This window comes from Ceratina calcarata, unplaced genomic scaffold, assembly GCF_001652005.2.
Source record: "Ceratina calcarata isolate Rehan_Ccalc_2016 unplaced genomic scaffold, ASM165200v1 scaffold471.2, whole genome shotgun sequence".
Taxonomy (NCBI): Eukaryota; Metazoa; Arthropoda; class Insecta; order Hymenoptera; family Apidae; genus Ceratina; species Ceratina calcarata.
Window position 1 is genome coordinate 61,701 of NW_017171239.1, and position 25,969 is coordinate 87,669.

Consider the following 25,969-nt stretch of genomic DNA (forward strand, 5'->3'; position numbering starts at 1 on the left):
GACTGTATAGCCAATACATCCTTAATAAACTACAAATATTCGAACATCACTTCAGAATATATACGTACTAGGACCATTCTCGGATACTGTCTAGCGGTGACGAAATGTCCGTTCAGATCAATGACCATCAAAGTTCGATCCCTGAGCCAACCAGATCTCAAGCCGAGCTTCGTGCACTCCATCGAGTTTAGTCGAATGGGTCCGAGAGACTTGACCGGATAGGCGACCAGGTCGCTCAGCTCGCCTACCTTCCGCCATTCCGAGGGTGGTCGATTCTTCTGCCTCTTGGTCCACCACCACCAAAAGAACACGACCACCGTACCAGCGCCAACCGCGGCCGCTGATACGTAAGTCAGCCTCGTCCTGTCTGAGTAATATAATATATACGAGGCGATTTAATAAAAAATTGTGAACTAAATTAATATTCAAATCTTGGGAGAATGAATTAATCGTCGTTGAAAGCTTTATCAAATGATGCAAAAAAATATGCAACCCCTTGAACCGTGGATATTCCATACAAAAACTTTCGTCAATCCATCATAAGTTAGGAAATAAAAGACGTATGTTTCGGCGGACACCTTATATACTTTTAATGATTTAATTATAAGAAATAGCTGCATATGATTATCCGGATTCATAAATCTCTTAGCATTGAATTAGACTGTGCATCCGACTTCCTTTTTACGGACATATTTGAGGCCCTTAATCGCATGCTTTAGAGAAGACGTCAAGAGAACATTGAACGTGCGAACAAGGCGGTATTTTGCAATGCAAATTAACGGAGATGCAAATGCTTCGGGGAAGAACAGGGACAAAAGACCCCAGGCGAGTTCGTGAACGGAACGCGCGATCCTTTCGTCACTACCTAAACTCGCGGCAATCAGAGCGTAAACTTTTTTGCTGTTACATGCTTCAGATCCATCAGGCAGACGATCATGAAACGACGCGTGATCAAGAATCGATTTGCAAATCATCAGAAATGTGGCTCGACTGCGTACGCGAGGCTTTTCTCCAATAAGCGAATCGGTCACCTGTTCAGTCCGCATTAACGTACTGGACTCTGTAACTTAATGAAAAAGTGCATATCGTACAATGCAAATCATCGAGGATCGACGTGCACGAAGCGTATTAACGGTACACGGGCGTTCTCGTCGACGGACCGGAGAGATGAAATTACTGGATTTATTTATAGATTGCTGAAATTCGAAATCACATCCTTTCTTGCAGAACGAGAAATCGGAACGCATAAAGTAACGAGATACGACACTACGTACGTTAGACGACTTGCACAATTCGTCTCGTGCTGAAATTTCCGGTAGTGTCGTTCGATACCGGCGTCACGGGAAAGTAGGCTAAAGAGGCTCCGTGCACTTTCGAAAATCCGCACGTTATACCTGTCACACCCCACATTTGCACTTCCGTTACTAGCGACAATCGAATTCCCCGATAATTTTATGATATTCAGCTACCGAGAAATCTTGACAAACGCAGTAGCCTTCTGGTGATGTAATCTGATTACAAACAAGCATTAAATCTCCTCTCACGTTGTAGAAGTAGGAGCACGAGATGATTACATCCAGAATCAACAAGAAGAAACGAACTAATAGCCCCTGAATTTCACTGTCTTATCTCGAATTTGATAAAGTTTAATGGATAAATGAATTCTTGCATTCTAAAAAATCAAAATCAGTACTTTTAAGTAGTACTTTTAGTATTAATTTATTTTCTATGACGAATCTTGTCGATTCAATCTATATATTGTATCTGTATATATGCACGTCTAATATCAATTTTTCAATGTTCAGGGTCATTTTCCGTACGTTCTACCTACAATAAAGTGACTTGTGGCATTTCACTCAATGTTATCGATTGAACGTTTTCGCGTAGGGAAAGAAGGGAAATCACACGAGGGAGACAAACCTTTCCCTGTGAGATCAATACCAAGGGCGTTGCTCCGTAACGCAACATCTACCAAATTAACACTCGAGTTGACTTTAACGAAACTAAATCGGTAGCCTTGAATATATATCGTACTTTAGCCTAAAGGTTACATAATTTCGTAAACATGCTTCATGAACTATCAAGTTAAAAACGTTCATGCCAAGAATAACTTCTTATCAAATGAAACAAGTTTGCGTTCAGTATAAGCCTCGAAAACGTTCTTTAAAATACCCGACACGAACATTGGAAAACTGTGAGAAGTTTTCCATTCAACTGACCCGCGTGCTCTCACACTTGTCACAGTTCCACCTGTTTTTCCTCGCAACCAGTTCACGATCGAGGCCACGAAAGAGGAAACCTGTAGGAATTCTCTCCGAGCATCGTCGTTAATTTTAACAGACGTCTCTAACGACCGGCGACGAATATTCTTCGACGGGAAATGCCGAAGTCCAACGCGTTCAGCAAATTGCATAGAAGTCGCAGTAGGAACGAGACGATAAATTATATTTACCCAGCAGCATTGGCAGGGCCGCAGCGAGCGTAGAACGAGCACGGCGAGACGATGAGTGACTCCGAAATAAGCGGTCGTGCGTCGGCCGGTCGGCGACGGACTGAGCCTGATGCGGGCACGCGACCGCGTCTCTTCTTCAGACACCGTTATCTATCCACGACCCACGCTTACGTTCTTGCTATCTCTCTTCTCCATTGTAGTAAACGGTGCTGCAGTGCTCGCTCGGCACGCGGACACGTGTGAGAAGCAGCCATCGAACAGTACCCCAGCTGGTCAAACCACTAAACTGATACGCAGCCGCTTTCTACGGCTAGTGGCATGCGCTTCGCGGAATCAATGCGCGTTTCAGAACTTTTGCAGCTTTCATGAAAAACTATGTGACCAAAATGCAATCTAGGTGAAAATATATTTTCCTGGATACTCTTTTATTCACGTATCTGAGTAAATAATTAATAGACTTCGGATTTTATGCATTTATGAGGGAACTGCATGTACGAAAAATATTGATAAGGACACTAAATCCAAAGTGCATAGTGCGATGCTTAAAAGATAGGAATTTTTATTCAAAACACATTTTTTAAACTTTCATACATAGTTTATTTTGTACAAAAATCTACAGTCTATATTAATTAAATATGCAGGAAATGATTGAAGATATAATGAAGTTGTAAGGAATGATTAAAAATACGTATCGACCACTTGTGTCATAATTTATGTAAGTTTTAATTGTGTTACACTTTGTCTATTCCTGATGCTTCTTTTTATTTCCACGTGTAAATTTTGTGTATACAATTAAATATTCATTAAAAACTGGAATTGCAGAATGGAACATAAAACATTCTGGCATTTCCTTAATTTTGACAAATGCTACTAAATCGTAATACTCAGTTTCGGGAAATGAGTAACTATTCGTTATTTCTAATTTAATTGTTTATTACTTGATTTCTAAAAAAGGAAATAAGGAATGGAATAAATGTGGTCTTTTAAACACATCGCGCGGTATATTTTCAAAGCAGTCCCCACTGACATCATCAAGGTATGAAAGTGGGAGTGAAGTTTATCTCTGCTTGGTCACCGTCACTATACTATACTTATAGCTAGACAGGCAGACGCAGACAGTTGTCAACGGATAAACGGGTTCTGTTTTGAATCCTTTAAAGTGTCGAAGCAGTAACCAACTTGTTAATAAATCCTGTTATTTGTGATTACAAAAAAAATTGCAGTGTTCTGGAAATCGCTGTTGAAAAAGTACATAATCAAATCGTACCACCCAAAGCTTGAGGTAGGTCGCATAAATATTTGATTGTTTATCAGACAAAGTTTGGACATCATTTGACACGAATTATTCGCTATTTCTTGTGACAGTTTAATCACAGGCGAAAACAAAGAGTTTCGATTTCTATTTAGAGGTTAGAATCTATGACGCTTTACTTTATGATCATATGCGTCTCATCTTTTTATTATTCCATCGTGAACTCGACGCATACCCTATTTTTCCTAACTGTCACCAACCTCGTTTCAAGACACTTCTCTTACACATACATTTTCAGGCCTCCTACAAACATTCTTGTTTTCAATACGTATTGCTCATTATGATAACAGATAAGAGGATTCTGTTGCAAACAAAATTTTATCTGCTAAGCAGATTCCTATGGGTAACTGACTTCACAGTTAATCCTTAAGCCTGCAAGTTAATGCCTCTGAACATGTTTTTATAGCATTCATCATGCCGATTTTATACAGCGTGGTGGCTCGGGGGACAACGATATTAGCGAAGTATGCTGCTTGTAGTGGAAACTTTGATGAGGTAACAGAGAATATACTGACCAAAATACCACCGCAAGATGACAAACTCACGTATACCCAAGGGAAATATTTATTTCACTACATCTGCGAGGACAACATTATTTACATGTGCATCACGGACGATGTAAGTGACCAAGTGACAGAAAAAGTATTTTTTAAATATTTATCGATGCACATGTCTATTTTACAGGACTTTCAAAAATCCAAAGCGTTCTTGTACCTTGCGGAAATGAAAAGACGATTCTTGGCAGCGTATGGCCAAGATGCGCAAACCGCAGTTGCGTACTCAATGAACACGGATTTCGCCAGAACTTTAGCTAGTACAATGGTAATAAAATCGAAACGCGGTTCAAATCATGTTCCTTCATATTTTCATAACGCGTGTAATTTTGCGTTTAGAAACATTACAGCGAATCGAATAAGGAGATCGATGTGCTGGCTAGCGTTATGGGCGACCTCGACGATTTGAAAGACATAATGAGCAAAAATATCGATATCGTCGCGATGCGCGGTGAACGGTTAGAACTCCTCGTATACAAGACTGAAAACTTATCTGCCAACGTGAGTATAATTTATCCACGTACATAGAGTCTGTGTTGTGAAACAATAAAAACAAATTCCTTCGTCTATTTTCAGTCGGTTACATTTAGGAAAACTAGTAGAAATTTGGCGCGCTCGTTATTCTGGAAAAACGTAAAAATCTACGTAATTATTGGTGCTATACTGATCGTAAGTTGCCGTGCCATGTTTCATTTCACTGAACGCAAACTGTACCGATTGGATTAAAAAAAAAACATTCTTTTAAACCTCCTTAGGTTGTAATATACGTTATCGTATCGATATCTTGTGGAGGACTGGCTTGGCCAAAGTGCGTCGGTAATTAATTCGTTTTATTAGAGATACAACGCGTCGTATCTCGAACATGTGATAGGATTCTAATCGCAAGCGATAAAAAACTGAACAGCCACCTATGGTGCAGATTTTATTTCCTCGTTTCGCTACACGTACAAACGACTGATGGAGGGACGATCACTTCAGCGAAACAAAAAATGAAAAGAATATATTGTTAGGTAATGTGTAGATATAAATATGAAAACATGTAACGCTTATATTATTTTTACTATTACCAAAAAGAAAAGTCATACCAATATAGTTTGTATGTCTCGAGCGACGAGCATAATTTTAACTCCTATATATATCTTGTACTATACATTCTATGAAAAAGGAATAAAATAATTCTAGCACGTAAATAAATGAAAATTGATTTAAATCCGTAATCACAGACCCAAGTGCAACGATTGAATGCCACGTCTCGTATTTCTTCCCTCGCAAGAAATGATTCCATTGAATTCCACCGTTGAGTGTAATAGATATTTCATTTGCAATTCGGACAAAATTATGGAAACAATCTATCGGGCATTCAGTCTCTTCCGGGCCATTAAATGCATTACGCTTTTCCCATTCGCAAGCTTCCGAGAAGCTCATTTCGGGACACTGGTTTCCCAGCTCCGAGCGCATGCTCTATCATATTCTTTTTTCTCCAATACCCTGTGACTAGTCCGAATAAAACCCGGCGCAAGGTCGAAGTCTAAATCAAACGGCTAATTAATTGTTTCAAATTGGGAATAAAAGATCAGAAGTTAAATTAGATACGGAGATGGAAGATTAAATTTTGCAGTTCAATTATCCATTGCACTCTTCATAATCATTATCGATCGCTCATCAACGAATGACAAGGTCACACGCTTATATTTAATTTTCACTACGAGAGAATAAAAAGCATACACAGTGTTTTTTCGAATCCTTTCATTTATTTTATAGCTTAAAATACAAAAAGATGAATTGAGCTATTTTTCTTTGTATTACAACCGGACGAAGACAGGACAGATATATGATAGTCGCTGATTGCAATTTTGAAGTTCAAAGGATTCTAAGAAATCATCGGAGACAAATTCAATCTGTGAATAGATACGAGTCTGAACAAACCCTAAAAGTATTAAGCATGATTACATAGCAAATAGGTAATTGATATGGCAGATACCCCTGATCAGTTTTTGCAAATTATTAAACTCCAGCTTCTTATGTAAAATAAAACAAATGCATTTAAAATGGATTTATCAGTTACTGTTTTTTATATTTCGTATACTATCACCGTTTACATTCGGTACACATTTTCTCGTGAACGCATATAATCGTCAATCTGTTAATTACTCTTTATCCCTTGAAGGGGTGAAGATAAATCGTTAGATACAGCCACATAATAGGTAAGGGTGGAATGAAACTATGAAGGGTAGGTACGGTCCTGGCGTGGGTGCAATGTCGTGGGACGGGTGGGTGACGGCGTCGTCGCAGGCGCCGTGTGCTCGGAACGCCCGGGTCATCGCAGCAGCCCGGCGGCTCTGGCAGCAGGATGTCGATGGCTCGCGTGGCGCGCCCTTCGGGGGGTGCCGGAGAGTGTCCTCTCGCGCCGCGATTGATCGTAGTACGTCGTCCCTGAACCCGCGAACCCTTCGAACACGCTCGCGATCGCGAGCGTAACAAGGTCGCATCAACAAGTTCCGGTCAGCCGAGGCACGATTTCGTTACCCGGAAGGCTACGAGATTCTATGCTCGCACGACTGTTATCGCGAGAGGACGTGCGATGAAGCGCGCGTAATCAGTGGCGGTGGTGGTCCCTCGATACTGATCGGTACTCGGATGCAAACCTGATTCAACGGCGAGAATCCTTTTTCGGTAGGATCAGTGGCTCGGTGTTCCGCGTGTGCCGGTGGTGTATGGGGTGGTAGTTTTGTGGTGGTTCGACACCGTCTCGCGGCCTGCCATGGAACCGCGAAGGTTCCGAATACCGGTGGCTAGCTGACGGGGTCCACCGGCGCGATCGGATGTCCGCGTGGGAGAGCAGGAGGGTGTACGAGCCGCTGGATGAAAGTGAAAACGATTCGACACAAGGGGGATGAGGATACGCTGCGTGGCGAACATCCGATCGTGTGAGACATAAGCACCGTAAGTGGATTGCCTGCCCCGAATTTTTCCCTTTCTAAATCAAGCAACGTCCATTCCTGCGTAATAATAATTATAAGAAATTCTTGAACGTAATTAACACTGTCTGCTTATAAAATTTCGTATGCACGTTTGTCATAAAACTGGCAACAGTTCAATTATCAGAATATGTATCAGAAGAATTAAGTCCATATTCATATGTAGAATTTTCGTATAGAATATTCGTCAGATCGACGAACTCGATGAAATCTCGACCTAATTAAGCACATGCAAATAGGTAATTGATATGGCAGATACCCCTGATCAGTTTTTGCAAATTATTAAACTCCAGCTTCTTATGTAAAATAAAACAAATGCATTTAAAATGGATTTATCAGTTACTGTTTTTTATATTTCGTATACTATCACCGTTTACATTCGGTACACATTTTCTCGTGAACGCATATAATCGTCAATCTGTTAATTACTCTTTATCCCTTGAAGGGGTGAAGATAAATCGTTAGATACAGCCACATAATAGGTAAGGGTGGAATGAAACTATGAAGGGTAGGTACGGTCCTGGCGTGGGTGCAATGTCGTGGGACGGGTGGGTGACGGCGTCGTCGCAGGCGCCGTGTGCTCGGAACGCCCGGGTCATCGCAGCAGCCCGGCGGCTCTGGCAGCAGGATGTCGATGGCTCGCGTGGCGCGCCCTTCGGGGGGTGCCGGAGAGTGTCCTCTCGCGCCGCGATTGATCGTAGTACGTCGTCCCTGAACCCGCGAACCCTTCGAACACGCTCGCGATCGCGAGCGTAACAAGGTCGCATCAACAAGTTCCGGTCAGCCGAGGCACGATTTCGTTACCCGGAAGGCTACGAGATTCTATGCTCGCACGACTGTTATCGCGAGAGGACGTGCGATGAAGCGCGCGTAATCAGTGGCGGTGGTGGTCCCTCGATACTGATCGGTACTCGGATGCAAACCTGATTCAACGGCGAGAATCCTTTTTCGGTAGGATCAGTGGCTCGGTGTTCCGCGTGTGCCGGTGGTGTATGGGGTGGTAGTTTTGTGGTGGTTCGACACCGTCTCGCGGCCTGCCATGGAACCGCGAAGGTTCCGAATACCGGTGGCTAGCTGACGGGGTCCACCGGCGCGATCGGATGTCCGCGTGGGAGAGCAGGAGGGTGTACGAGCCGCTGGATGAAAGTGAAAACGATTCGACACAAGGGGGATGAGGATACGCTGCGTGGCGAACATCCGATCGTGTGAGACATAAGCACCGTAAGTGGATTGCCTGCCCCGAATTTTTCCCTTTCTAAATCAAGCAACGTCCATTCCTGCGTAATAATAATTATAAGAAATTCTTGAACGTAATTAACACTGTCTGCTTATAAAATTTCGTATGCACGTTTGTCATAAAACTGGCAACAGTTAAATTACCAGAATATGTATCAGAAAAATTTAGTCCATATTCGTGTAGAATTTTCGTATAGAATATTCGTCAGATCGACGAACTCGATGAAATCTCGACCTAATTAAGCACATTATTATTGACAGCGGTGCGATAAACGTGGTGAGCGTTTGCCGGCGAGTCGCATCGCGTGCACCCCTCGTTTATCGAAACGCGCATTAGATATAAACCATTGAAATGGCTATCGATGCGAGAAAGCCAATGAACTGTCGAATGAAAATACCCGGGTTTCCCGGCACGCGATACGACTGACGGAAAATCGTTGTAACGCATCGCTGGGTCATACCTATCTATAGCACCATTTCATATCGATTTCACTACCTGTTCCTTCCTTGAGATAATAACAAGAGTAACTGTTCTTCTAATTATTCTTGAGTCTTCATGATCATTATTTCCTTATTACTGAAATTTAAGAAAAAGAAATCGACGTAATACAGAATTGGTAAGATGGCAAATACTAGAAATTGTTTATTAATTATTAACCGTGTTTTTTCGATTTTCCGCCATCTTCCCAATTGTGTATTCGACTTGTCCCAAGAGAGGCAAGGAGAAAAAAATATAACAGCATCTTACCCCACGTTATCTCTCGGACGGCCCCATAGTAATGCCGTAACGTGCACGGGGAGCCGTTTAATGGAGAAATATTCGACGGGGCGCTCGCTGGTCATAAAAACGTTCCGCCAAGGGTCCACACACAGGCATGGCGTTCGGTGGCTGACTCCGAACAGAAAGAATGTTCATTGATGCACAGACTGACGAGGTCCCGGCCAAGAGGCGTCTCATTGGACCGCGAATAGCGCGCAAGGAAGACAAATGTTCTCCGAAGGTACGCACGCAATTTCACTTGCAAACCAGCTTTTCATTACGCAGAGCTCCGCGGCGGACGAAGTTCCGGAAGAAACTTGGTGCCGCTAGTTAACGCGGTAACAGTGCTTGAAATTCGTACGCGGAAACTTCTTATCCGCGCATTAATTGCGGAGAACGCGACGAAGGCATCTTCTCAAGGGGAGAATTTGGAGAACGAAAATTCGATATTGTCAATAACAAATATAGAATTCATGATAGAACTTTCGTTGATTTGGCTGGGTGCAGGAAGCACGAGTCTCTGGAGAATCGAGTTCAAACGAAAGGGGAATAGGTAGAGGGTTTCGTGCACTTGAAAGGTGTACGGGGAAGAAAAGCGACAGTACCTAGCGAACGTGTCCGAGGAGCTTCCATCGAGGAATATCTCGTTACTTCGGCGAATTACGTCGACGGAAAGCATTAAGCCGACTCCTTAGACTTGGAAACGACAGGACTTAGATAGAGTATATAAGTTCTAAGCCGTTCTCCCGATTCTCCCCTTGTTTTATTCCGATCGGGTCGAACTTAATTAAACGACGACGGATAGAGGAGAAGCTCGTTCGCGCGAACGAGATTTTTCCGCGCGTCTCGCCTTTCCCGTGGGGAGCCGCGAGACCGACATTTCCTAGTTTTAATTAAAGCTACCCGGCCCGGAATCGCGGCTAAGGCAATTAACTCGAAGACAAACGAGTGACTCGATTGAATTTCCTAGCTTCCGTAATTAGTTTCGACGTAACCGAATCCGGCAGCGCCTACCTGTACGCGATCTCAAAGTCTGCCCCTTTTCGAACCCGCCGAGTGATCGATCAGTACACTGTAGCAGACGAATGCTCACGTCTTTGAACCAGAGCTCGAAATCTCGTCAACATTTAAACTAAATTCTTACGCACTTATCAGTAACACATAATTTCACATCCCATCGCATTGAACATTCACACTCGAAAATTGATTACAAACATGAAACAAAATGCACATTCTACTCTGAGCATTCTTTTCTAATGAGCATTGGACGTAAGCGTGTTCGTTCAACCCTTCGGATGCGTAAAGTCCTGAGCGTTTCCGTTCGTTGAGCGTTAAACAGTCGGTAGGAATTTTTCCAGCCGGGTGGTCGTTGTTCCTGAGTTACATTGTCGACGCGATGCGAAACTAGCACGGACGGACGGGGTTGAAATTTTAATTCGCGCGGACGTTTGATATGCGGAGATCCGCGCTCGGCATTCACGGTCTCACGTACGAGTACTCGGTTCACCCCGTCCGGCTCTCCTCGCGGGGTTCTCCTCCTTTCACCGGGGCATTTTTGTTTCGCATCGCGTCAACGAACTCTTGTCATCTCGTTCGTGCTCGTTCCGCGAAATGATATTGAGAAGTGAGAACGAGGGAGGCAAGGAAGCGGTAGGAGAAAAGCGCGGGAAGACGGTAGAACGAGACGACGATCAGTCATTCAAGGACAATTCTTTCAGGCTGCAAACTCACTGGATTGTGTGTGCAGGGCCACCCTCTTTAGAATTCCCCGTCCGTGGAGCAAGAAGCTCGTAAAAGACAAAGGGGGTTGGTGGCAGTAGGGGTGGCGGAGAAGAAGCGTAGAAGGGAGAGGCACACAAGGGAAGAAGGGTAGGAGACAGGAAGGAAGAGGAGGCAGAGGAGAGAGAGAGAGCTGATAAGAAAGATGGGAGAGAGCTCGCCGGATCTCAGCCTCCGGCTTCGCCGAGGCAGCTCCGACTCGAGGGATTCCTTTTACATGGACTTTGCTCAGGTACCAAGCCCAAGATCCTCGGTAATCCTCGACGGATAACCGATATAGCTCGTCCTCGGATAAGGAAATCGGAAAATTTGTATTAACAAGCGTCCGATGCTTCCTTGACGGCGGAAAAGCCTTTTCGTTAGCATTCGCTCTCTCCGATTGACTGATAGCTTGTAAGGAATAGACTAGACGGGATTAAAATTTAACGAGCTTACTTCTTCACCGATACAGGCCTGTTTCCGAAGGTTCTATGCAGTGTTTCATAGAATATTCATTGCATGAAAATTTCAGTCGATATGTCTTTATGTATTTCACAAAGACGAGAAGAATTTTCTTTTGACACTGACGTCCATCAAAGATTTCTACGATATCAATTTGTAATATGGGACACAAAATATAAGTTTCATACGAACAGGGTATCGACTCGGACATAGAGGAGGTGACGCGCCCGGGGGACAACAACTCGGATCCGATGATGGAGAACCACCTGGAGGAGAACGGGAACGATCTGCCACCGCTCGAGGACATCACCACAATTCCGGAGGAGGCCTCAGAAGAGCTACGCGAGGAGGAAGAGGCTGCGGCGATGGAGATCGCGCTGCGAACACCCGAGGGCCCCATACTTACCACGGAATCGGAGAAACCGCCGCAGCACTCCGCCCTCGCCCCCTCGCAAGAGTGAGTATCCTGCGGGATAAAATTGCGTACATACCCTCGTCACGAGGGTAATTTAATCCTCTCGTATCCTCGCCTTTAATTAGAATTTTTTTTCACAAACCTCCCCTTCTTCAAGCGTTTAATTCTAAATACAGTCGGTGAAATACGCCCGTCTAAAGAATTACGCGTTGAAATTTGTAAAACTTGAACATTTCGGATAGGAATATTCAATGACATTCTTTTCCTTGTAAACGATGTCGCTAGACGTCTACACCTTCCATAGACGGAGCGCGTCATTAAAAGACGCCGCGTCGATGTGAAAACGTTTCCACTCGAAAGATCTCCAGGAAGAAAACGGAAGGAATGACCCGGCAACGATTAAAGCCACCCCCGCGTTTCTTCTCAGCTATATTCCCAGCCATTAACGGATCCCCATACACGCGTCGCGTCGTTCAGACGAGTTCCCCACAGATTGCGCGGGAGTCTCGAACGAAGGAAAAAAAAAAATGGGTGGTTAAGTAGGTAAACAGAATTCTGCTGCGACAGGGTGCGCAAGAAAAAAAAATAAATGGAGACGGCAGGTAAACGGAGGGAAAATATATCCAACATGTCTGCATTCGTAATTGCGAGAACGAAGCTAAAATGTTAGCACGATCAGACCATGTCGTTGGGACACGCGAAAGAATGAATCTGCTTTCTTAATCGGTCCAAATGGATGCCCTCCCAGTTTCATGTATCAAAACGATTGTTTAGTAAAATGGTTACTAAACTGGCAATCGATCTTCTTCATGTTCCGGGTAACAGGCTGATGGAACAGTTGAAAAATGAAAATGTTTTCATCTAGGATATTAACGCCGATTTCCGGTAATTATTTCTCGCTTTGCAGCTCGGCGCGCAACGTTACGATGTAAATTATCCGCTGCTCCCCCCGTGAGCAACCGCACGCTCTCTTCGTTCGAATGGTCACCGCCACTATTCACCGGCCGCGGGACATTAGTCACTGTCCGCGATTAACGACGCATCCCTCTTTGGCTTCCGTGCGTCCATCCGACCAGGGAGACCGCCGGTTTGTACGCTGCGTACGTTACACACGTCGACGATTGAACTTGATCGTGAAAAATCGTATCGCGTCGTGGGCTTCGCTCCATCAATTTCCACTCGAGAGTCCCGATCGACCTCCGGAAGGGAACTGGCTCTCCTAGTATCGCTGAGCAAAGTCGTTCACCGGTGCTCGACGCATCGGCCCGAAAAGGGGCGAAGTTCGGTAGAACGTGGCCAAGCGCGCTTTTCATCAAAGCGAAACACTGACCTCAATCCACGGAATTGTCACATCGAACAGATAATCCGGCTTGTCACCAAGAAACGAAACGAGGCGTCAAAGGCGACTCGACAAAGCTCGTCGCGCTTGTCGTTTCGTTTCGTGTACGGTCGGTCGTAGGAACTGATATTCGCAATCATTGATTATCGGAAAATGCAACAAGCTGTGGGATTGGAAAACGGGTATACGAGGATGAGATTCGTGTAATGCATGCTTTAATGGTATTTTTTATAATCAATATCGGTCGCTTTTCCGAACAAATATTGAATTACACGTTTCAGACGGTAGTAATTCAATATACGCCGTCTACGGCGCCGTCTTGAACAGATTCAATTCATATTCAATGTTTCACTCGCGATGATTGTTGTCCCACGCGTGTGTAGCGTTTGCACGTTTCGGTACACGAGGAGTTGACCGTTCGTAAAGCAATTTCCATCGATTTGCGGGGATCGTGGGTCTCGTGGATAGACGCTGCTGGTCCACCGCCTCCAATCGGTTCCCCGAACTCGATTACTTCCGCCGGATATCAAACCTGAATCGGTAAATTTGCATCAGAGGTCAAAACGGCGCCAAAGTTAATATTGACCTGTCATTTCGTTATAGCCAATGCACGACCTTCGTGTCCATCTCGCTTCCGAGCGTGTCTCCTCTCGGCCGACTCCTCCACACTCCGTCCCTCCCTCGTTTGTCTCCCTTCCTCTCGTTCGCTCCACCATTCCCGGGTTCACCGGAACCCCGGGTGAACCGTCCGGACCGAAGGAGAGGACAAGGGAGCAGGGAGACCGGCCTATTCCGTCGATTTAGATGCAGATTTGATCAGGGTACACGCGCACTCGGCGACCGAGTCCTTTAAACCAAACTCGCCCGTGGGAGGAAAATGCTCTTTCTCCTCTCCCCTTCTCTCGTTATACTAATAAAACAGAAATTTCTGATTTCCAATGAGCGAGAGGTCTGTCTCGTGATCATTCCTAAAAACTAGAGAACTGGACAGCGTAAGATCGAAGAGCTCGGTTATTCGCACAACGTTTTACGCCACTGCGAAGTCTCAATCGTGTAACGAGCTCGCTATCAAACGGTCGCGTATCCAGATAGAGACTATGCCCGGGGAAAAGAGAGAGACAGAGGGACGGAGAGCAGATGCGATAGGATAGATTATAGCGTAGGGCCTCAGTTTGCGATGCGGGGTCCGTGAGTAGTGCCGGTGACACGAGCCGCGTTCGGGCCGTGACTGATCCTCTGGTGCTGGTGCGTGTTCAACCGCCAACGTTCCATCGAGGAGACCACTGGCCAAAGTCGCGGATATGCTTTTAAAGGAGACCTCCCTCAGGTACTACCGATTCTGTTTCGTCGCGACCGCGGATCGATCCATTCTCTCTTTCTCGTCCTCTCTCGCCCCAGACGACTGCTTGGGAATCCTGGAATCGCTCACGCACACCAACGCGTCGTGTCGCGTCGCGTCTACAGTCTACGATTTCCGATGGCATGACGACCAGAGGACGCGGTGCCTCGCGTGCTCTTCCACGAGACTGGAGTTCCGAATCCGAGCGGGTTGGAACGCGCCGAAATGTCCTAGTCGAAACTCCGCGTGTACCGCGGGCTAGGACCCGGAATTTTAGTCTCCTGGATTCGCGATCGATGTGCCCAGGGTTATCCGAGTCGAGAGTTCGCGGCAGGAAATTAAGCGTTCGAGTTCGAAGAGATAGCTAATCGTGGAAGCTCCCACTCGGTGATTGTTCGTTTCACGAGCCACTTAAACGAATGGGAGGCTGATCCTTTTTAAAGATCTCTTGACGGTATATTAGGATTAGTTGAATGCGATTGGATAAGGCAAGTAGGAGGAAGTAAAAGGTGCGAAGGAATTTCAACTTTAATCCTCGACGGACTGAAAAGTCCATAGTAATAATAATAAAAAAAATTCTCTCCTGGCTCCATCCGCAAGGAAAAGGATGAAAAACGTTTAACACCGAAAGTTTGCCAGAGAAATAACTACCAGGCAGTGGTTTTTTTCGTCGCGCGAGTCCGAGCACGTAGGAATTGAAGACGAAGGAGGACCTGGCGCGAGATAGATTCCTAAGGGATATCCCGAAGGGGTGACGGAGTAGTGGAGCCACCGAAACAAGGGTGAGCCAGAGCCCGAGGTCCTTCAGCCACGGATACACTCGTGCCACAATGAGGGAACGGCACTCAGCCACTGAATCAACCCCTCAGTGCCCTCTCGCACCCCCGTTCACCCTCTCGGCGGCACTCGCGCGCTCTTCTGCTTCTCCAACACTACGTGATTATTTCAAAAAGCTCGAAGCCAAGACACGAGCCGTGTCCCATCCACGCTCGGCCACCCTTTCCACCCTCGTTTCCCTTTCACGTAGCATCGCGCGCGCGCAAGCGAGCTGGCGAGCGAGCGCAGCCACCCTCCAATCTTCACGGTGAAAAGGACGAAACTTATCTACGTCCCTTTTGCTACTACCCACTATGAGCCTCGTAGGGGTAGGTCGCTTTACGCGGTGCCTCGTTTATCTTCTTAAACGCGTGGAACATCCATCCACCCGGTCGCAGATATTTTTGGAGAAGGGTCGGGTTAGGAGTAAAACTTCACCCTTTATGATGCTCGATCGTTTCCATCTATTCTACATTTTTTAAGCGCATCGTTCATCTCGTGACAGATGCTAAAAAAGTTAACATGGGAATCCAGTCCTGGTTCGATTCCAGATGAGTCGCGGAAATAGAAATTGATCCGTTCCCGATAAAAAAAAATCAGATTACTCTTTATCAAATTTGAAATGTCAAATTGCTCTAGTTCCGTCTATTTGCTTCTTGATCGATCACCGTTTCTGTCGTATTTTAAGTGTGCCACGATTTATTCTTGGTACGTCTGGGAAATTCGTCTCCGCCGGGTGACGGGGGGTAAATCGAACCTGGCGGCATAAATTGAAATTTCGATGCAATATCGTCGTGGACGGTGGAAAATAATTTACGTGCCTCTTTCCCGTTCGGCGCGGAAGTTGTTGCGGCAAATTCCATGGTAACCATGACGCGTTCCTCCGGGCAGACTCCGGGGGCGGAGAAGAACGGGAGGCGAAATCGCCTGGGCACGTGTATGAGAACACGGGACCCGGCCGTGTTTCGACCGCCCGTCGGAGTTATCATTGGATAAACGGTCACCGCGGTTCGAAAGTCGCATTAACGACACCTCGCACCGTAGTAGGTCTCTTCCTGCAGCCAGTGTCAATGCGACGCGTATTAACCCATTAATTGCCGGCTCGCACGTACACTGATCCATGCTTGCATTTCAAAAGAATTGTTTCACCTAAGTTCCGATGATCTGGTTTGACCAATCGAAATTTTTACGTATCCTAAGCCTCAGACTGTTGATAAAAAATTACAGTCGAGCGAGAATTACATGCACTCATTGAAAAAGCGTATATGTATTCACTATTCGAAATCATTTTAGTACGGACTAGAATAGTTTCCGTTAATGAAAATGGACATGAAAAGTAGTTTACAATTAGGTCTTGTATATTTGTCGTGCCAAGAATTTTGTCCCGACGGAGCAGCGCTCGACATTGATCGTTTTCAACGTGTTAATTGTTCTCGTTTCTTCTTCACCCCTTTTTTTAGCGAATATTCGCGAGAGAAAACAAATTTGCGAGGATGAATACGAAAAGTCACGCCCATTTTAATTACCGACGCCTGCAGCGCGTGTAAGAGAAAAATAAGTAATTACAGATACTAGAGTTTAGAACGTGTCGACTCGGTTTCATTAAGTGAATTGCGAGCGGGAAAACGGGTCGGAAAAATATCTTTTCCCCCGACGACGCACGCTTAATTACTACTTCTGTAGTTCGCCTTTGAGCCAGTCGTAACGATACTCTCTGCGTCGTATCATAGGTCTCAAGTGGAAAGCCTCCAGGAAAGTTTTCTCGGTCATTTGCAAATTGTGTAACGAGTCGCGATCGACGCGCGACGACAGTCAGTGGTAGAGAAGTTCAACTTGACGTATCGGAGAAACTAGCTTAAACGAATTATACTGGAACATGTTGCGGCGACGTAACTCCTTCCTGAACTGATAAGCTTCGGGCGGTTTCCGAGTAAATTAAGACGAATTTATTGATCGCCAGGCTGCTTCCTCTTTCTGATTCTAGTTTCCGAAAGAAAAAGATAGAAGATTCTAAAAACTAGGGTTTACGTTCTATGAACTGAGATCAGGGTGGAAAATAGAAAAAGCGTATCTCATTTTCATAGAGAGAGTTTATTACAGATTAAAGTGCACACTCGAGATAATTCGAAGAAGTATCATAATTCGTTCATCTGGTAACGATACGGTAATTTAATAGTTGAGCATGCAATCACGACGAGTTAAAGTACCCTTGAGGATAAACCAGGCATTATAATCCCTCAGTGATCTAGGAGACACAGAAAGAATCGTTTATTGGCGATGTAACAGAGTTGAATCCGGTGACATCCTCCCCCTTCGAGCGCGTAATTATTCCCTGTCGTAATTGAGCCGTCGATACCGATGAATCGATCGGCCAAGGACGGGACAGAAATAATGAGGAAACATGGTTCTGTGTTCAGCTGGCCAGGATTGCCGGCTGGGCTCCCGTCACCGGCTTCACCGTCCGCGGTAATCGTTTCACCGGAAACGCTGTCTAGACACAGCAGTAGCTCACCCTCCCGTGCCCATCGGCCACCCCAGTTCGCCCTGGCTCTGCCATGCTCCTCGCAACCGATCGCCGCGGTCTGCTATCCGGCACCTACCTTCTTGGACGTCGTCGAGGATCGGAAGTGGAAGAAGCTCGGATGGTAAGTCCCATTGTCCTCGTCTAACTTTCATTCTGTTGTAGGCGACATCGATTACGTTTGATCTGTTCTAAAAAGTGATTCTCAATTTTCGAACTTACATTAAAAAGTAAGCATTCATTTCCTTCATTGATGATACAAAGGAATACATATTAAAAATACGATAACCAAATCGTTAACGTTTATCGCACAAGCAAGATTTTAATCTGAAAAGCCGCGTCTCGGAAAGCAAATCGGGTCACGTTCATGCTTAACATTGATACGCTATTGAAAGATTGCATCTTGACTCATTTTTATTCAAAACGAATTAACGCGAAGGGGAGAGAATATGTGCCGCCCGTCACGGGAATTTCACGTGATCCTCGGTGTTATCCTGTCGGACGCGACGTCTGCACCGCAATTACCGGTACTTTATGAATCAAACACGGGTGATACACGCGCATGCATGCCCATGTGGCACACGATTACCCGTAATTGAACCAATTCTTACGGGGGTGGATTGACATTTGCGATCAATGATATCACAACTCATTTTCATTTTCTTTCTTATCTAATATACGTTCATAAATTGGTGTATAGACGAAATATTCATATCGATGGTCAGTAAAAAAACTCCACGTGGCTGAACGATGATTAGTAAAAAAAACTCCACGTGGCTGAACGATGGTTAGTAAAAAAACTTCACGTGGCTGAACATGAAAGTCTTGAAAGTCTACATGTTTTAACTGGAAAATGTATACTTCGTTCACTTCAATGATTTGCTTACGTTTAATGTACTGAAAAACTGAGCGGCGCGAGAAAACCGAAAAATTCCGGAAATAGCGCAATTTCCTTGGGTGTAGTACAATTTCCGATTGTTCCACAGCGACGCCCTGGCGACGACATTCAGCGCGTTGTATGGAAAGCTGCTGGTCGTGATGGGAATCGCGTTTCCCATGGCGGAAGTTATATCAACCTACATACCGCCTTCGTTCTACGAAGGATTCTACCTTTACCTGTACTTCGGCAGCATGATCTTCCTCGTGTACACGTACGCGACGTTACTACGCGAAACCAAGCCGAAATCAAGTAAGCGAATTATCATTAATTCATAGAAATTAATCTCTTAACGCATTAAACCAATTTCTCAAAATACATTAAAACGTCAATCGTATCGATGGTCAGTAAAAAAACTCCACGTGGCTGAACGATGGTTAGTAAAAAAACTTCACGTGGCTCAACGTGAATCGATGGTCAGTAAAAAAACTCCACGTGGCTGAACGATGGTTAGTAAAAAAACTTCACGTGGCTCAACGTGAATCGATGGTCAGTAAAAAAACTCCACGTGGCTGAACGATGGTTAGTAAAAAAACTTCACGTGGCTGAACGAAAGTCTACATGTTTTAACATTCGATGTTGAGTTTCGATCAAGTCGACTAGCTTTGTTTAAAATCGTAAAAATCTTTACTGAGCGATTACCGTGAATTTACATAAGAAGAGAAACGGAAGGAAGTTAGCGACCTGGACTCGTCGCGGTCGTCGAGCGGCGCCGGGGGCGACAGCGATACGGCAGACACTACCTGTCCGCATTTGTCCACCATCAGACCGTCCCAGCACTACGGTAGCTTCTATCTTCGGATGGGCGCCGTAGCCTTCGGGATTGGCTCTATGATTTATTCGGGCCTTGAGTTCGGACAGTATTTCGAGCTGGAAAGGAATACCAAGTGCCACAACATCATGCTCGCCCTCACCCCGGCCACCAGGATGGCGTTCATCTTTATACAGATGTACTTTATATTTCTGAACAATGAGGTAGGTACTTTGATTGAGTCGAGCTAATACTTTTTATGAAAACTGTTTGGAAGATGTAAAGAGACACAAAATTATTTGTACGTGCAAAAAAAGAACATTTTTAAATGAAAAATTGTAAAATTGCATTTGATATGTAAAATTACATGAAAGAACTGTGCTTAAGGGTGGATATAAAGGCCAACTATTTAACTGAAACTCGCGAGGGGCGGGAATCGTTCAGTAGGTGAGAGGGGCTAAAAATAACAGTGGCGTTCATGTCGGTGCGGTGGTGTTCGGTTGCGCGGCACGTAATGAAAGGGCGAAAGCGTCGATGCAAAACGAGAAGCTCTCGGCTAGAAAGGTTAATGAAACGGAAGGATGAACAATCCTGAAACTAATACTGGAACACGAGTAGTCCGTCCACCCCGTCGCGTCGACCGTTGAGGTTGGCTTTGCTCTTTCCTTTGCCACCCACGACAGATGAATATCTCTCCCGACCGTTTTCGATTAAAGCTCTCCACCCAGTCCGAGATTCCCGGTTCACCACCACCACCGCTCGGTGCACTTTGTACGGCGAACTCATAGCTCAGGCTGCAATTATCGAATTACTCTCGTTAAATGATTTCCGAGAATTTAATGAACCGCTCTTGACGATTAAATAAAGCGACCTTAAGATGCTCGAAATGATCCATGAGGTATTGATTTCTTTCTGCGGATAGCAGATGAAAGTTTACCGTCATCGCGTGGTCGCGCGTTTCGGCCTGATGCACATGATTGGTACGAATCTCTCCGTGTGGCTGAACGTACTTGTACAAGAAACGAAACACGAGATACTGTCGTTCTACAATCCGGAAAACAACTCGCTGAAGATATCCCATAGATTAGGTAAGACACGTTCTTCTTGTTTATCTACAAGTATCTACGATTACGCGAACCTTCCAATAGAATGAAACCTAGCGATCAAACGGGTGATTGAAATCGAAATGAAATTAGGTACCAAGAGCAATCTCAATCTCGGAGGACACCACCATTATCACCACGGCGAGCACCTGAGGGTGCCGAGAGGTTTGAAAGGGCCGCATCACATGTACGAATGCCGGAGAACGAATATCATGGGATCGCTGGTCCAGGATGCCAGCCCGTTCCTATTCCCGTGCACGATCGAGTACAGTTTGATCTGTGCCGCGATTTTGTACGTCATGTGGAAGAATATATCGAAGGCAGCGTTCACGCCACCCAAAACGCCGTCGGGATCCCGACATCACACTCATGCTTACAGGTAAGTTATTTAATGAATACTTCTTTCTGAACCACGAAAGAGTTTCGCTTAATAAAATGTTGAACTGAACTCCACAGAAGATCGCCTCACCACTACAGCGTGGACTGCGCGCGTGCCCACAAAGGTCTCTTCGTGGGAATCCTGATCCTGGTTCTAACCATCATCTCTTTGATTCTCTTCTTCGTGCTGATATCACGTCCAGAATTGGTCAGCTTCGCCGTGACCGAAGTGAACATCTGCGAGTTGACCCTCTACGGTATGTCGACGATGGCCACGCTGATAGGGATGTTCCAGATGCGTAAACTCCGCTACGACGGAACCAGAAACTTAGAGCTAGACAATATTCTCCTGGTAGCTGCGCAAACCGGAATGTTCATCTACTCGACGTTCACGATAATCGGCGCACAGTTCACGCTGGCCAAGCACACAGTTCTGGTTTTGGTGACGGCGTTGGCCAGCGTCGTTCAGACGACCTGTCAGACGATCTTCATCCTCGACGCGTCCAGACGGTCGGTCGCTACCGCGAAGCAGATCAGAAGGAAACCGGGCAGAGAGATCGTCACCTTCTTATTGGTCACCAATCTAGCGATGTGGGCGATCAACACGTTGGAGAAGTCGCGAGCGGAATCGCACCCGGTGCAGCTTCATTTCTACGGCCTCTGGGCGTGGACGATCATCACTCACGTCTCGATGCCGTTGGCGATCTTCTACAGGTTCCACAGCACCGTGTGCTTATGCGAGGTTTGGAAACGGGCGTACAAAGTGAAGCCTACTTACATGTGACGCAAGGGGTCCCGTGAGGTCGTCGAAAAGACCGCGGCTCCCCCGCGACCGAAGACCCTCCCGGCGAGACTTGACGCCATCGCGGAGAACGATCCCGTTTACTTCATGTAACCCCGAACCTCTTGGGAACCGCGGTTGATAATCCTTTACCCTTCACCTCATAGATCCCGAAATCCAGAATCGAGCTTCTGAAGCGATTCACACCGAGCACCATATTATTCGATGCGTTGTTCTAGCTTGATTAAGGACGAGATTTTAATGCGGGTAAACCGAACTGCACGAATGCGAAGTCTTTTGGGCTCATACGGCCTGTCACCGAAACACTCTCGCGATGAATGGATCCTAAATACACGATGTACATATAGCTAAATACGTCCGCGACACGAGACCGGACGAACGCAGAAACCTTTTCTCAGACGCCGCGAAAGTTTCAGGGAGGCACGATGAACGACGCACAATTTTTACGGCACCAGGTTAAACGTTAGATGATTCGATCGGCTTAGAAACGTCGAAGCAACGTTTGTTCCTTCGATTCTTTCTTAATAGGGAACAATAATAATTTCCTTTCGATAAAGGGCGACCTTTCTATTAATCAACCGGTGTGGGAGGAAGAGTGCGTGACGGCGCGAGAAACGAACGATAGATCGTTTCGCTTTACTTTGATCGTAAACGTTCGTAAGACTGAAATCCTTAGAGAGCAATATGATTAAGATTGATGACGATTACGGTCCATTTTCCGATGCCAGTCGACGCGGAAGTCAAATCCTGATCGATCTGTCCTTCGATCAATGCTTCAATACTCTCACGGACATCCGTCTTCCACGTAGTACAAAAAATAAACTGCAACTTAACATAGCGTCTCTCTCTCACGTCCAAGTAGATAATTCGAAAATAATAAACGAAATGAACACGAGGTAACAAAATGTCGAGGGAAACGGGTTAAAAAAAATTGTTTCACAGTTCGGCTCGCGGGAGTACTTGTTAACTCGCGAAAAGTCCAGTAATGCGCCCATCGCGTGTAATATTGATAGAAAGAGAATGTCGGTTTCTCTCGATTTCTCACGTGGAAACGTTCCACGATCGATCGATTGATCGTCGGCGTTTCGAGGAAAACGTAGCCTCGGGAATCGAACATGCATGCAAAGAGCTTGTTCAGTCTAATCGCGATGAGATTAGGCGTTTCAAACGATCACGATGTTACACATTGATCGCGACCACTGCGGGTTTTTCTATATTCACAGAATATATCTGAGTAATTAATAAAGCAAAACGAGATCGTCCATTCGTATTCCATTTTCTGAATAAATTCGCATCGCATAAAAGTCCACAGTCTGTTAACCGCGAATCTAAATTTTAGATATCGGTCGTAGGGTGAAAACACGAAAATAACGAAAGAGAAAGATCGGTTCTAAAGATCGAGACACACACACACACACACATGCATCATTCGTGACCGTTTCCAAACAACCAACGATCGATACGGTTAAAAGTAGTACAGAGATGAAGTAGACACCCTTAGATTCGAAGAAACGTAGGAAGCGACGAAAGGGAGGAACAGAGTACAACGGCAAATCATATCATTAAGCCTTAATCCGTCGAGCGTCCCAGCTTCTCAGTTAATTAATGATGTACCAATGGGTTTGAGGAACAAATTTGATGAATGAAGACCGGGCGATCTCCTACGCGAGCGTGGTTTATATAAATTTCGTGCCCAAACGGACAGTCGTTGGTGAGAGATTGATTGCGAGTGAGAGTCAGGACCGATCAAGGAGTGTACGATCGATCGGTGTGCAATACTAACTTCGCTCTGCTGTAAGAGTGCGCGTGATTGTTTTCCACTGTTTGCGTGTGCTGTGGACTTTGATTGTATGAGGACGTACGTTTTTCGGGGAACAAAACGGCGAAGATTGGGCGAGCGAACGAAACGTAGAACGTTCGGTAGATTCTTTCTAGTTTTAACGCGTTCTTTAAAATGATGCAAACGCTTTTCTTTTTATTTCGACGATCGCATTCAGCTGATTATTGACGAAAGCTGCATGGTTGACTCTTTTGTAAGATGTAAATTCCGACTGCGAGGCGGCTGTAAATATAAGGGATTATGATTGACGATTAAGGGCGAAGCGGCGAAAGGTTTTTAAGAAAGAAAAAAAAAAAATTGGATCCTCTCGATGTTTTAGAGCTAGTTCATGTCGACATGTTTCTTCCTATATTATATATAATATATACACATATATATACAAATATAAATATATTTATTATTGCGTTGTTCTATTATATAATATTTATTGTATTATCAGATATAGGATATTTACGCGCGACACGTTACGTTTATTGATCGGGCCTCGTGTCGAGATCCATTCGAGCTTCGTCTTATTTCCTCCTTCATTCTTCTAATATGTCTAGCTTCATTCGCTTAAAAGGAACTTTCAATTTCCGTTCGATTTCCGTAGATTGACAATGGACGAGGGACGATCTCGGCACGAGTCTGTACGTCGGAACGCGAGAACGAGAAGTGGCGCGACGGCGAAGCCACGATGTGCGCAATTCGAAAATTTCGAACACGAAAATCATTGGGATTTGGGGGGTAATAAAAAAAAAAAAAGGAAAACACCCTTTCTATGTCACATCTCTAAACTGTACTTTTTCTATGTCCGCATACTCTAGTTCCTACGCAATGTTTGTACTCTTATACCCTTTGTACTATTTGTACCTTACGAATTGCAATACATTCGTTCGCAATAATAATTCCGTCTACGTTTCTTCGTCAACCCATCAATTACGTATTTCGTTTATAGTTAAAAGTCAAAGAATCGTTTAATTTGTTTCTTTATAATATTATACACTCCCTTGATGAATTAAAAAATAACTTTTTATTTACAAATATTTTATCGCTTCACTTTCTCAAATGAGAAACAATATTAAAAGTTATTGTTTTACATGAAAATACATTTGGTACCAAGAAATGTACTTCCAGAATTAATAAATGAAGCTAGACCCAGATACGCCGTTCGCTTTATATAAACTCTATGCAGCAATAAGAAAAGTGAGTGGAAACACAATATCCTAGATCGCAGTCTTTCTTGGAAAGCTCGCTTTGTTCGAGGAAGCGCTTCCACCATCTACTCAGATGACCAAAGCGGAATCGCACGAGCCCGATACCGTCCTAAATACCTACGATTCTCTGCTCTTCTGTGCAACGATCTCTCTGAAGTCGAAGCAGGATTGTATTCGAATCCGGTCATCCGACGCGAGCAGCCGAAACTCAATCAAAGAGGAAGGAAACCGGGTCGCGAGGCTACTTTCTCCTAACCAAATGAACCCTGGCCGACCTTTCTCGAACATGATTCTACGTGGGAGCCTAAGCGGAGAACGTGTAAATAGCGAAACATCTATTCCCGCCTCTTGTATTCCATCGATCTAAACTACTGTAGATTGAACATCCATTAACTGGTGCAATATATACATATACACCGTTCAGGAGTGCATTTGCTGCGAATTGCAAAACGATTAGTTTATCGTGTTTACATTTTATGAAAAGAATTGAAATGAAATATCCTTTCATAAAATTAATAATTTCATTTTCACGATCATCGCAGTTTACAAATTAAAAAAAATTATGTAGACTGTGGAGACTTATTACGATTAGAACACTACTTAATTAATTATCGCTAATCACGTTCGTTTATCGCGTGCGCGCGCTAAAAGCGGCTCTGATTCGCGTTGGCATGCACGTATGGATGCATCCTGCGTGCATGATCCGGTCGCGACCAGTTTCCGTGTTACGTGCAACGATCTCTTAATCAGGAAGTCGCCTTAACCATTAGCAAGGTGAGTAACTTATAATCCCTCGTCTTCGCATTTCCCCAATGCGATATTCGTACTCGAAGAGCACTTAGCATGCTAGTGCACTTCGATTTATCTTAAATTAACGATTAATAGAGAGGAGCTTCGATTATTCAGTATATAGAGACGGATAATACATATGTAGCGTCTGAAACTACGTGCATGCTTACATCAAAGACTAGTTAGTGCAATCTCGTCCTGGCATAATCGAGGATGTTTAAGGATGTATTG

At 44.8% G+C, this 25,969-nt stretch overlaps 3 protein-coding genes and 1 long non-coding RNA gene across 10 annotated transcripts in view; 2 read left to right on the plus strand and 2 right to left on the minus strand.

Moving 5' to 3' along the window:
• The window catches only part of LOC108627479 (mitochondrial amidoxime-reducing component 1), a 5,927-nt gene extending 3,214 nt beyond the window's left edge, over positions 1–2,713 (minus strand). Inside the window, exons 1-2 of the mRNA XM_018028778.2 lie at positions 2,453–2,713; positions 69–367 (exon numbers count right to left, since the gene is read on the minus strand). Coding sequence (XP_017884267.1) covers positions 69–367; positions 2,453–2,462 — 309 coding nt within the window. The 5' untranslated portion in view covers positions 2,463–2,713. The remainder of the gene's footprint in view (positions 1–68; positions 368–2,452) is intronic.
• A 790-nt stretch (positions 2,714–3,503) lies between these two features.
• On the plus strand, positions 3,504–5,508 carry Vamp7 (vesicle-associated membrane protein 7). Of its 2 annotated transcripts, XM_018028682.2 has the most exons (7): positions 3,504–3,734; positions 4,003–4,107; positions 4,171–4,382; positions 4,449–4,586; positions 4,658–4,819; positions 4,895–4,987; positions 5,074–5,508. In XM_018028682.2, the coding sequence occupies exons 2-7, from the start codon at positions 4,104–4,106 to the stop codon at positions 5,140–5,142; spliced, it is 678 nt and encodes a 225-aa protein (XP_017884171.1). In that variant the 5' UTR covers positions 3,504–3,734; positions 4,003–4,103; the 3' UTR covers positions 5,143–5,508. The 2 variants fall into 2 exon arrangements, with proteins under 2 accessions (XP_017884171.1, XP_017884172.1); XM_018028683.2 differs by lacking the exon at positions 4,003–4,107 and having other exon boundaries at positions 3,505–3,734.
• Positions 5,509–6,644: 1,136 nt separating this feature from the next.
• LOC108627462 (proton channel OtopLc) lies at positions 6,645–24,640 on the plus strand. 6 transcript variants are annotated; one of them, XM_018028744.2, is made up of 10 exons: positions 6,645–7,261; positions 9,310–9,533; positions 11,040–11,303; positions 11,707–11,969; positions 17,839–18,066; positions 18,929–19,131; positions 19,538–19,854; positions 20,553–20,718; positions 20,827–21,112; positions 21,190–24,640. In XM_018028744.2, exons 3-10 carry the CDS (start codon positions 11,217–11,219, stop codon positions 21,893–21,895), a joined length of 2,256 nt encoding a protein of 751 aa, XP_017884233.1. In that variant the 5' UTR covers positions 6,645–7,261; positions 9,310–9,533; positions 11,040–11,216; the 3' UTR covers positions 21,896–24,640. The 6 variants fall into 6 exon arrangements, with proteins under 6 accessions (XP_017884233.1, XP_026671391.1, XP_017884232.1 ...); XM_026815590.1 differs by lacking the exon at positions 6,645–7,261 and adding an exon at positions 7,900–8,517 and having other exon boundaries at positions 19,541–19,854; XM_018028743.2 differs by lacking the exon at positions 6,645–7,261 and adding an exon at positions 7,901–8,517 and having other exon boundaries at positions 11,011–11,303.
• On the minus strand, positions 13,476–13,969 carry LOC113464658 (uncharacterized). Its single transcript, XR_003389503.1, has 2 exons — positions 13,882–13,969; positions 13,476–13,798 (listed from the first exon to the last, which is right to left on the minus strand). It is a non-coding gene; the product is annotated as an uncharacterized LOC113464658 (long non-coding RNA).
• Positions 24,641–25,969: the final 1,329 nt, after the last annotated feature.

Excerpts from the sequence above, each read along its gene's own strand:
- Vamp7 (XM_018028682.2), top strand. Across the intron at positions 4,587-4,657 it reads GAACTTTAGCTAGTACAATG|AAACATTACAGCGAATCGAA; the intron begins GTAATAAAATCG and ends TTTTGCGTTTAG. Across the intron at positions 4,820-4,894 it reads CTGAAAACTTATCTGCCAAC|TCGGTTACATTTAGGAAAAC; the intron begins GTGAGTATAATT and ends GTCTATTTTCAG.
- LOC108627462 (XM_018028744.2), top strand. The coding sequence starts at position 11,217 with ATGGGAGAGAGCTCGCCGGATCTCAGCCTCCGGCTTCGCCGAGGCAGC. Across the intron at positions 18,067-18,928 it reads AAGTGGAAGAAGCTCGGATG|CGACGCCCTGGCGACGACAT; the intron begins GTAAGTCCCATT and ends ATTGTTCCACAG. Across the intron at positions 19,132-19,537 it reads CGAAACCAAGCCGAAATCAA|AAGAGAAACGGAAGGAAGTT; the intron begins GTAAGCGAATTA and ends AATTTACATAAG.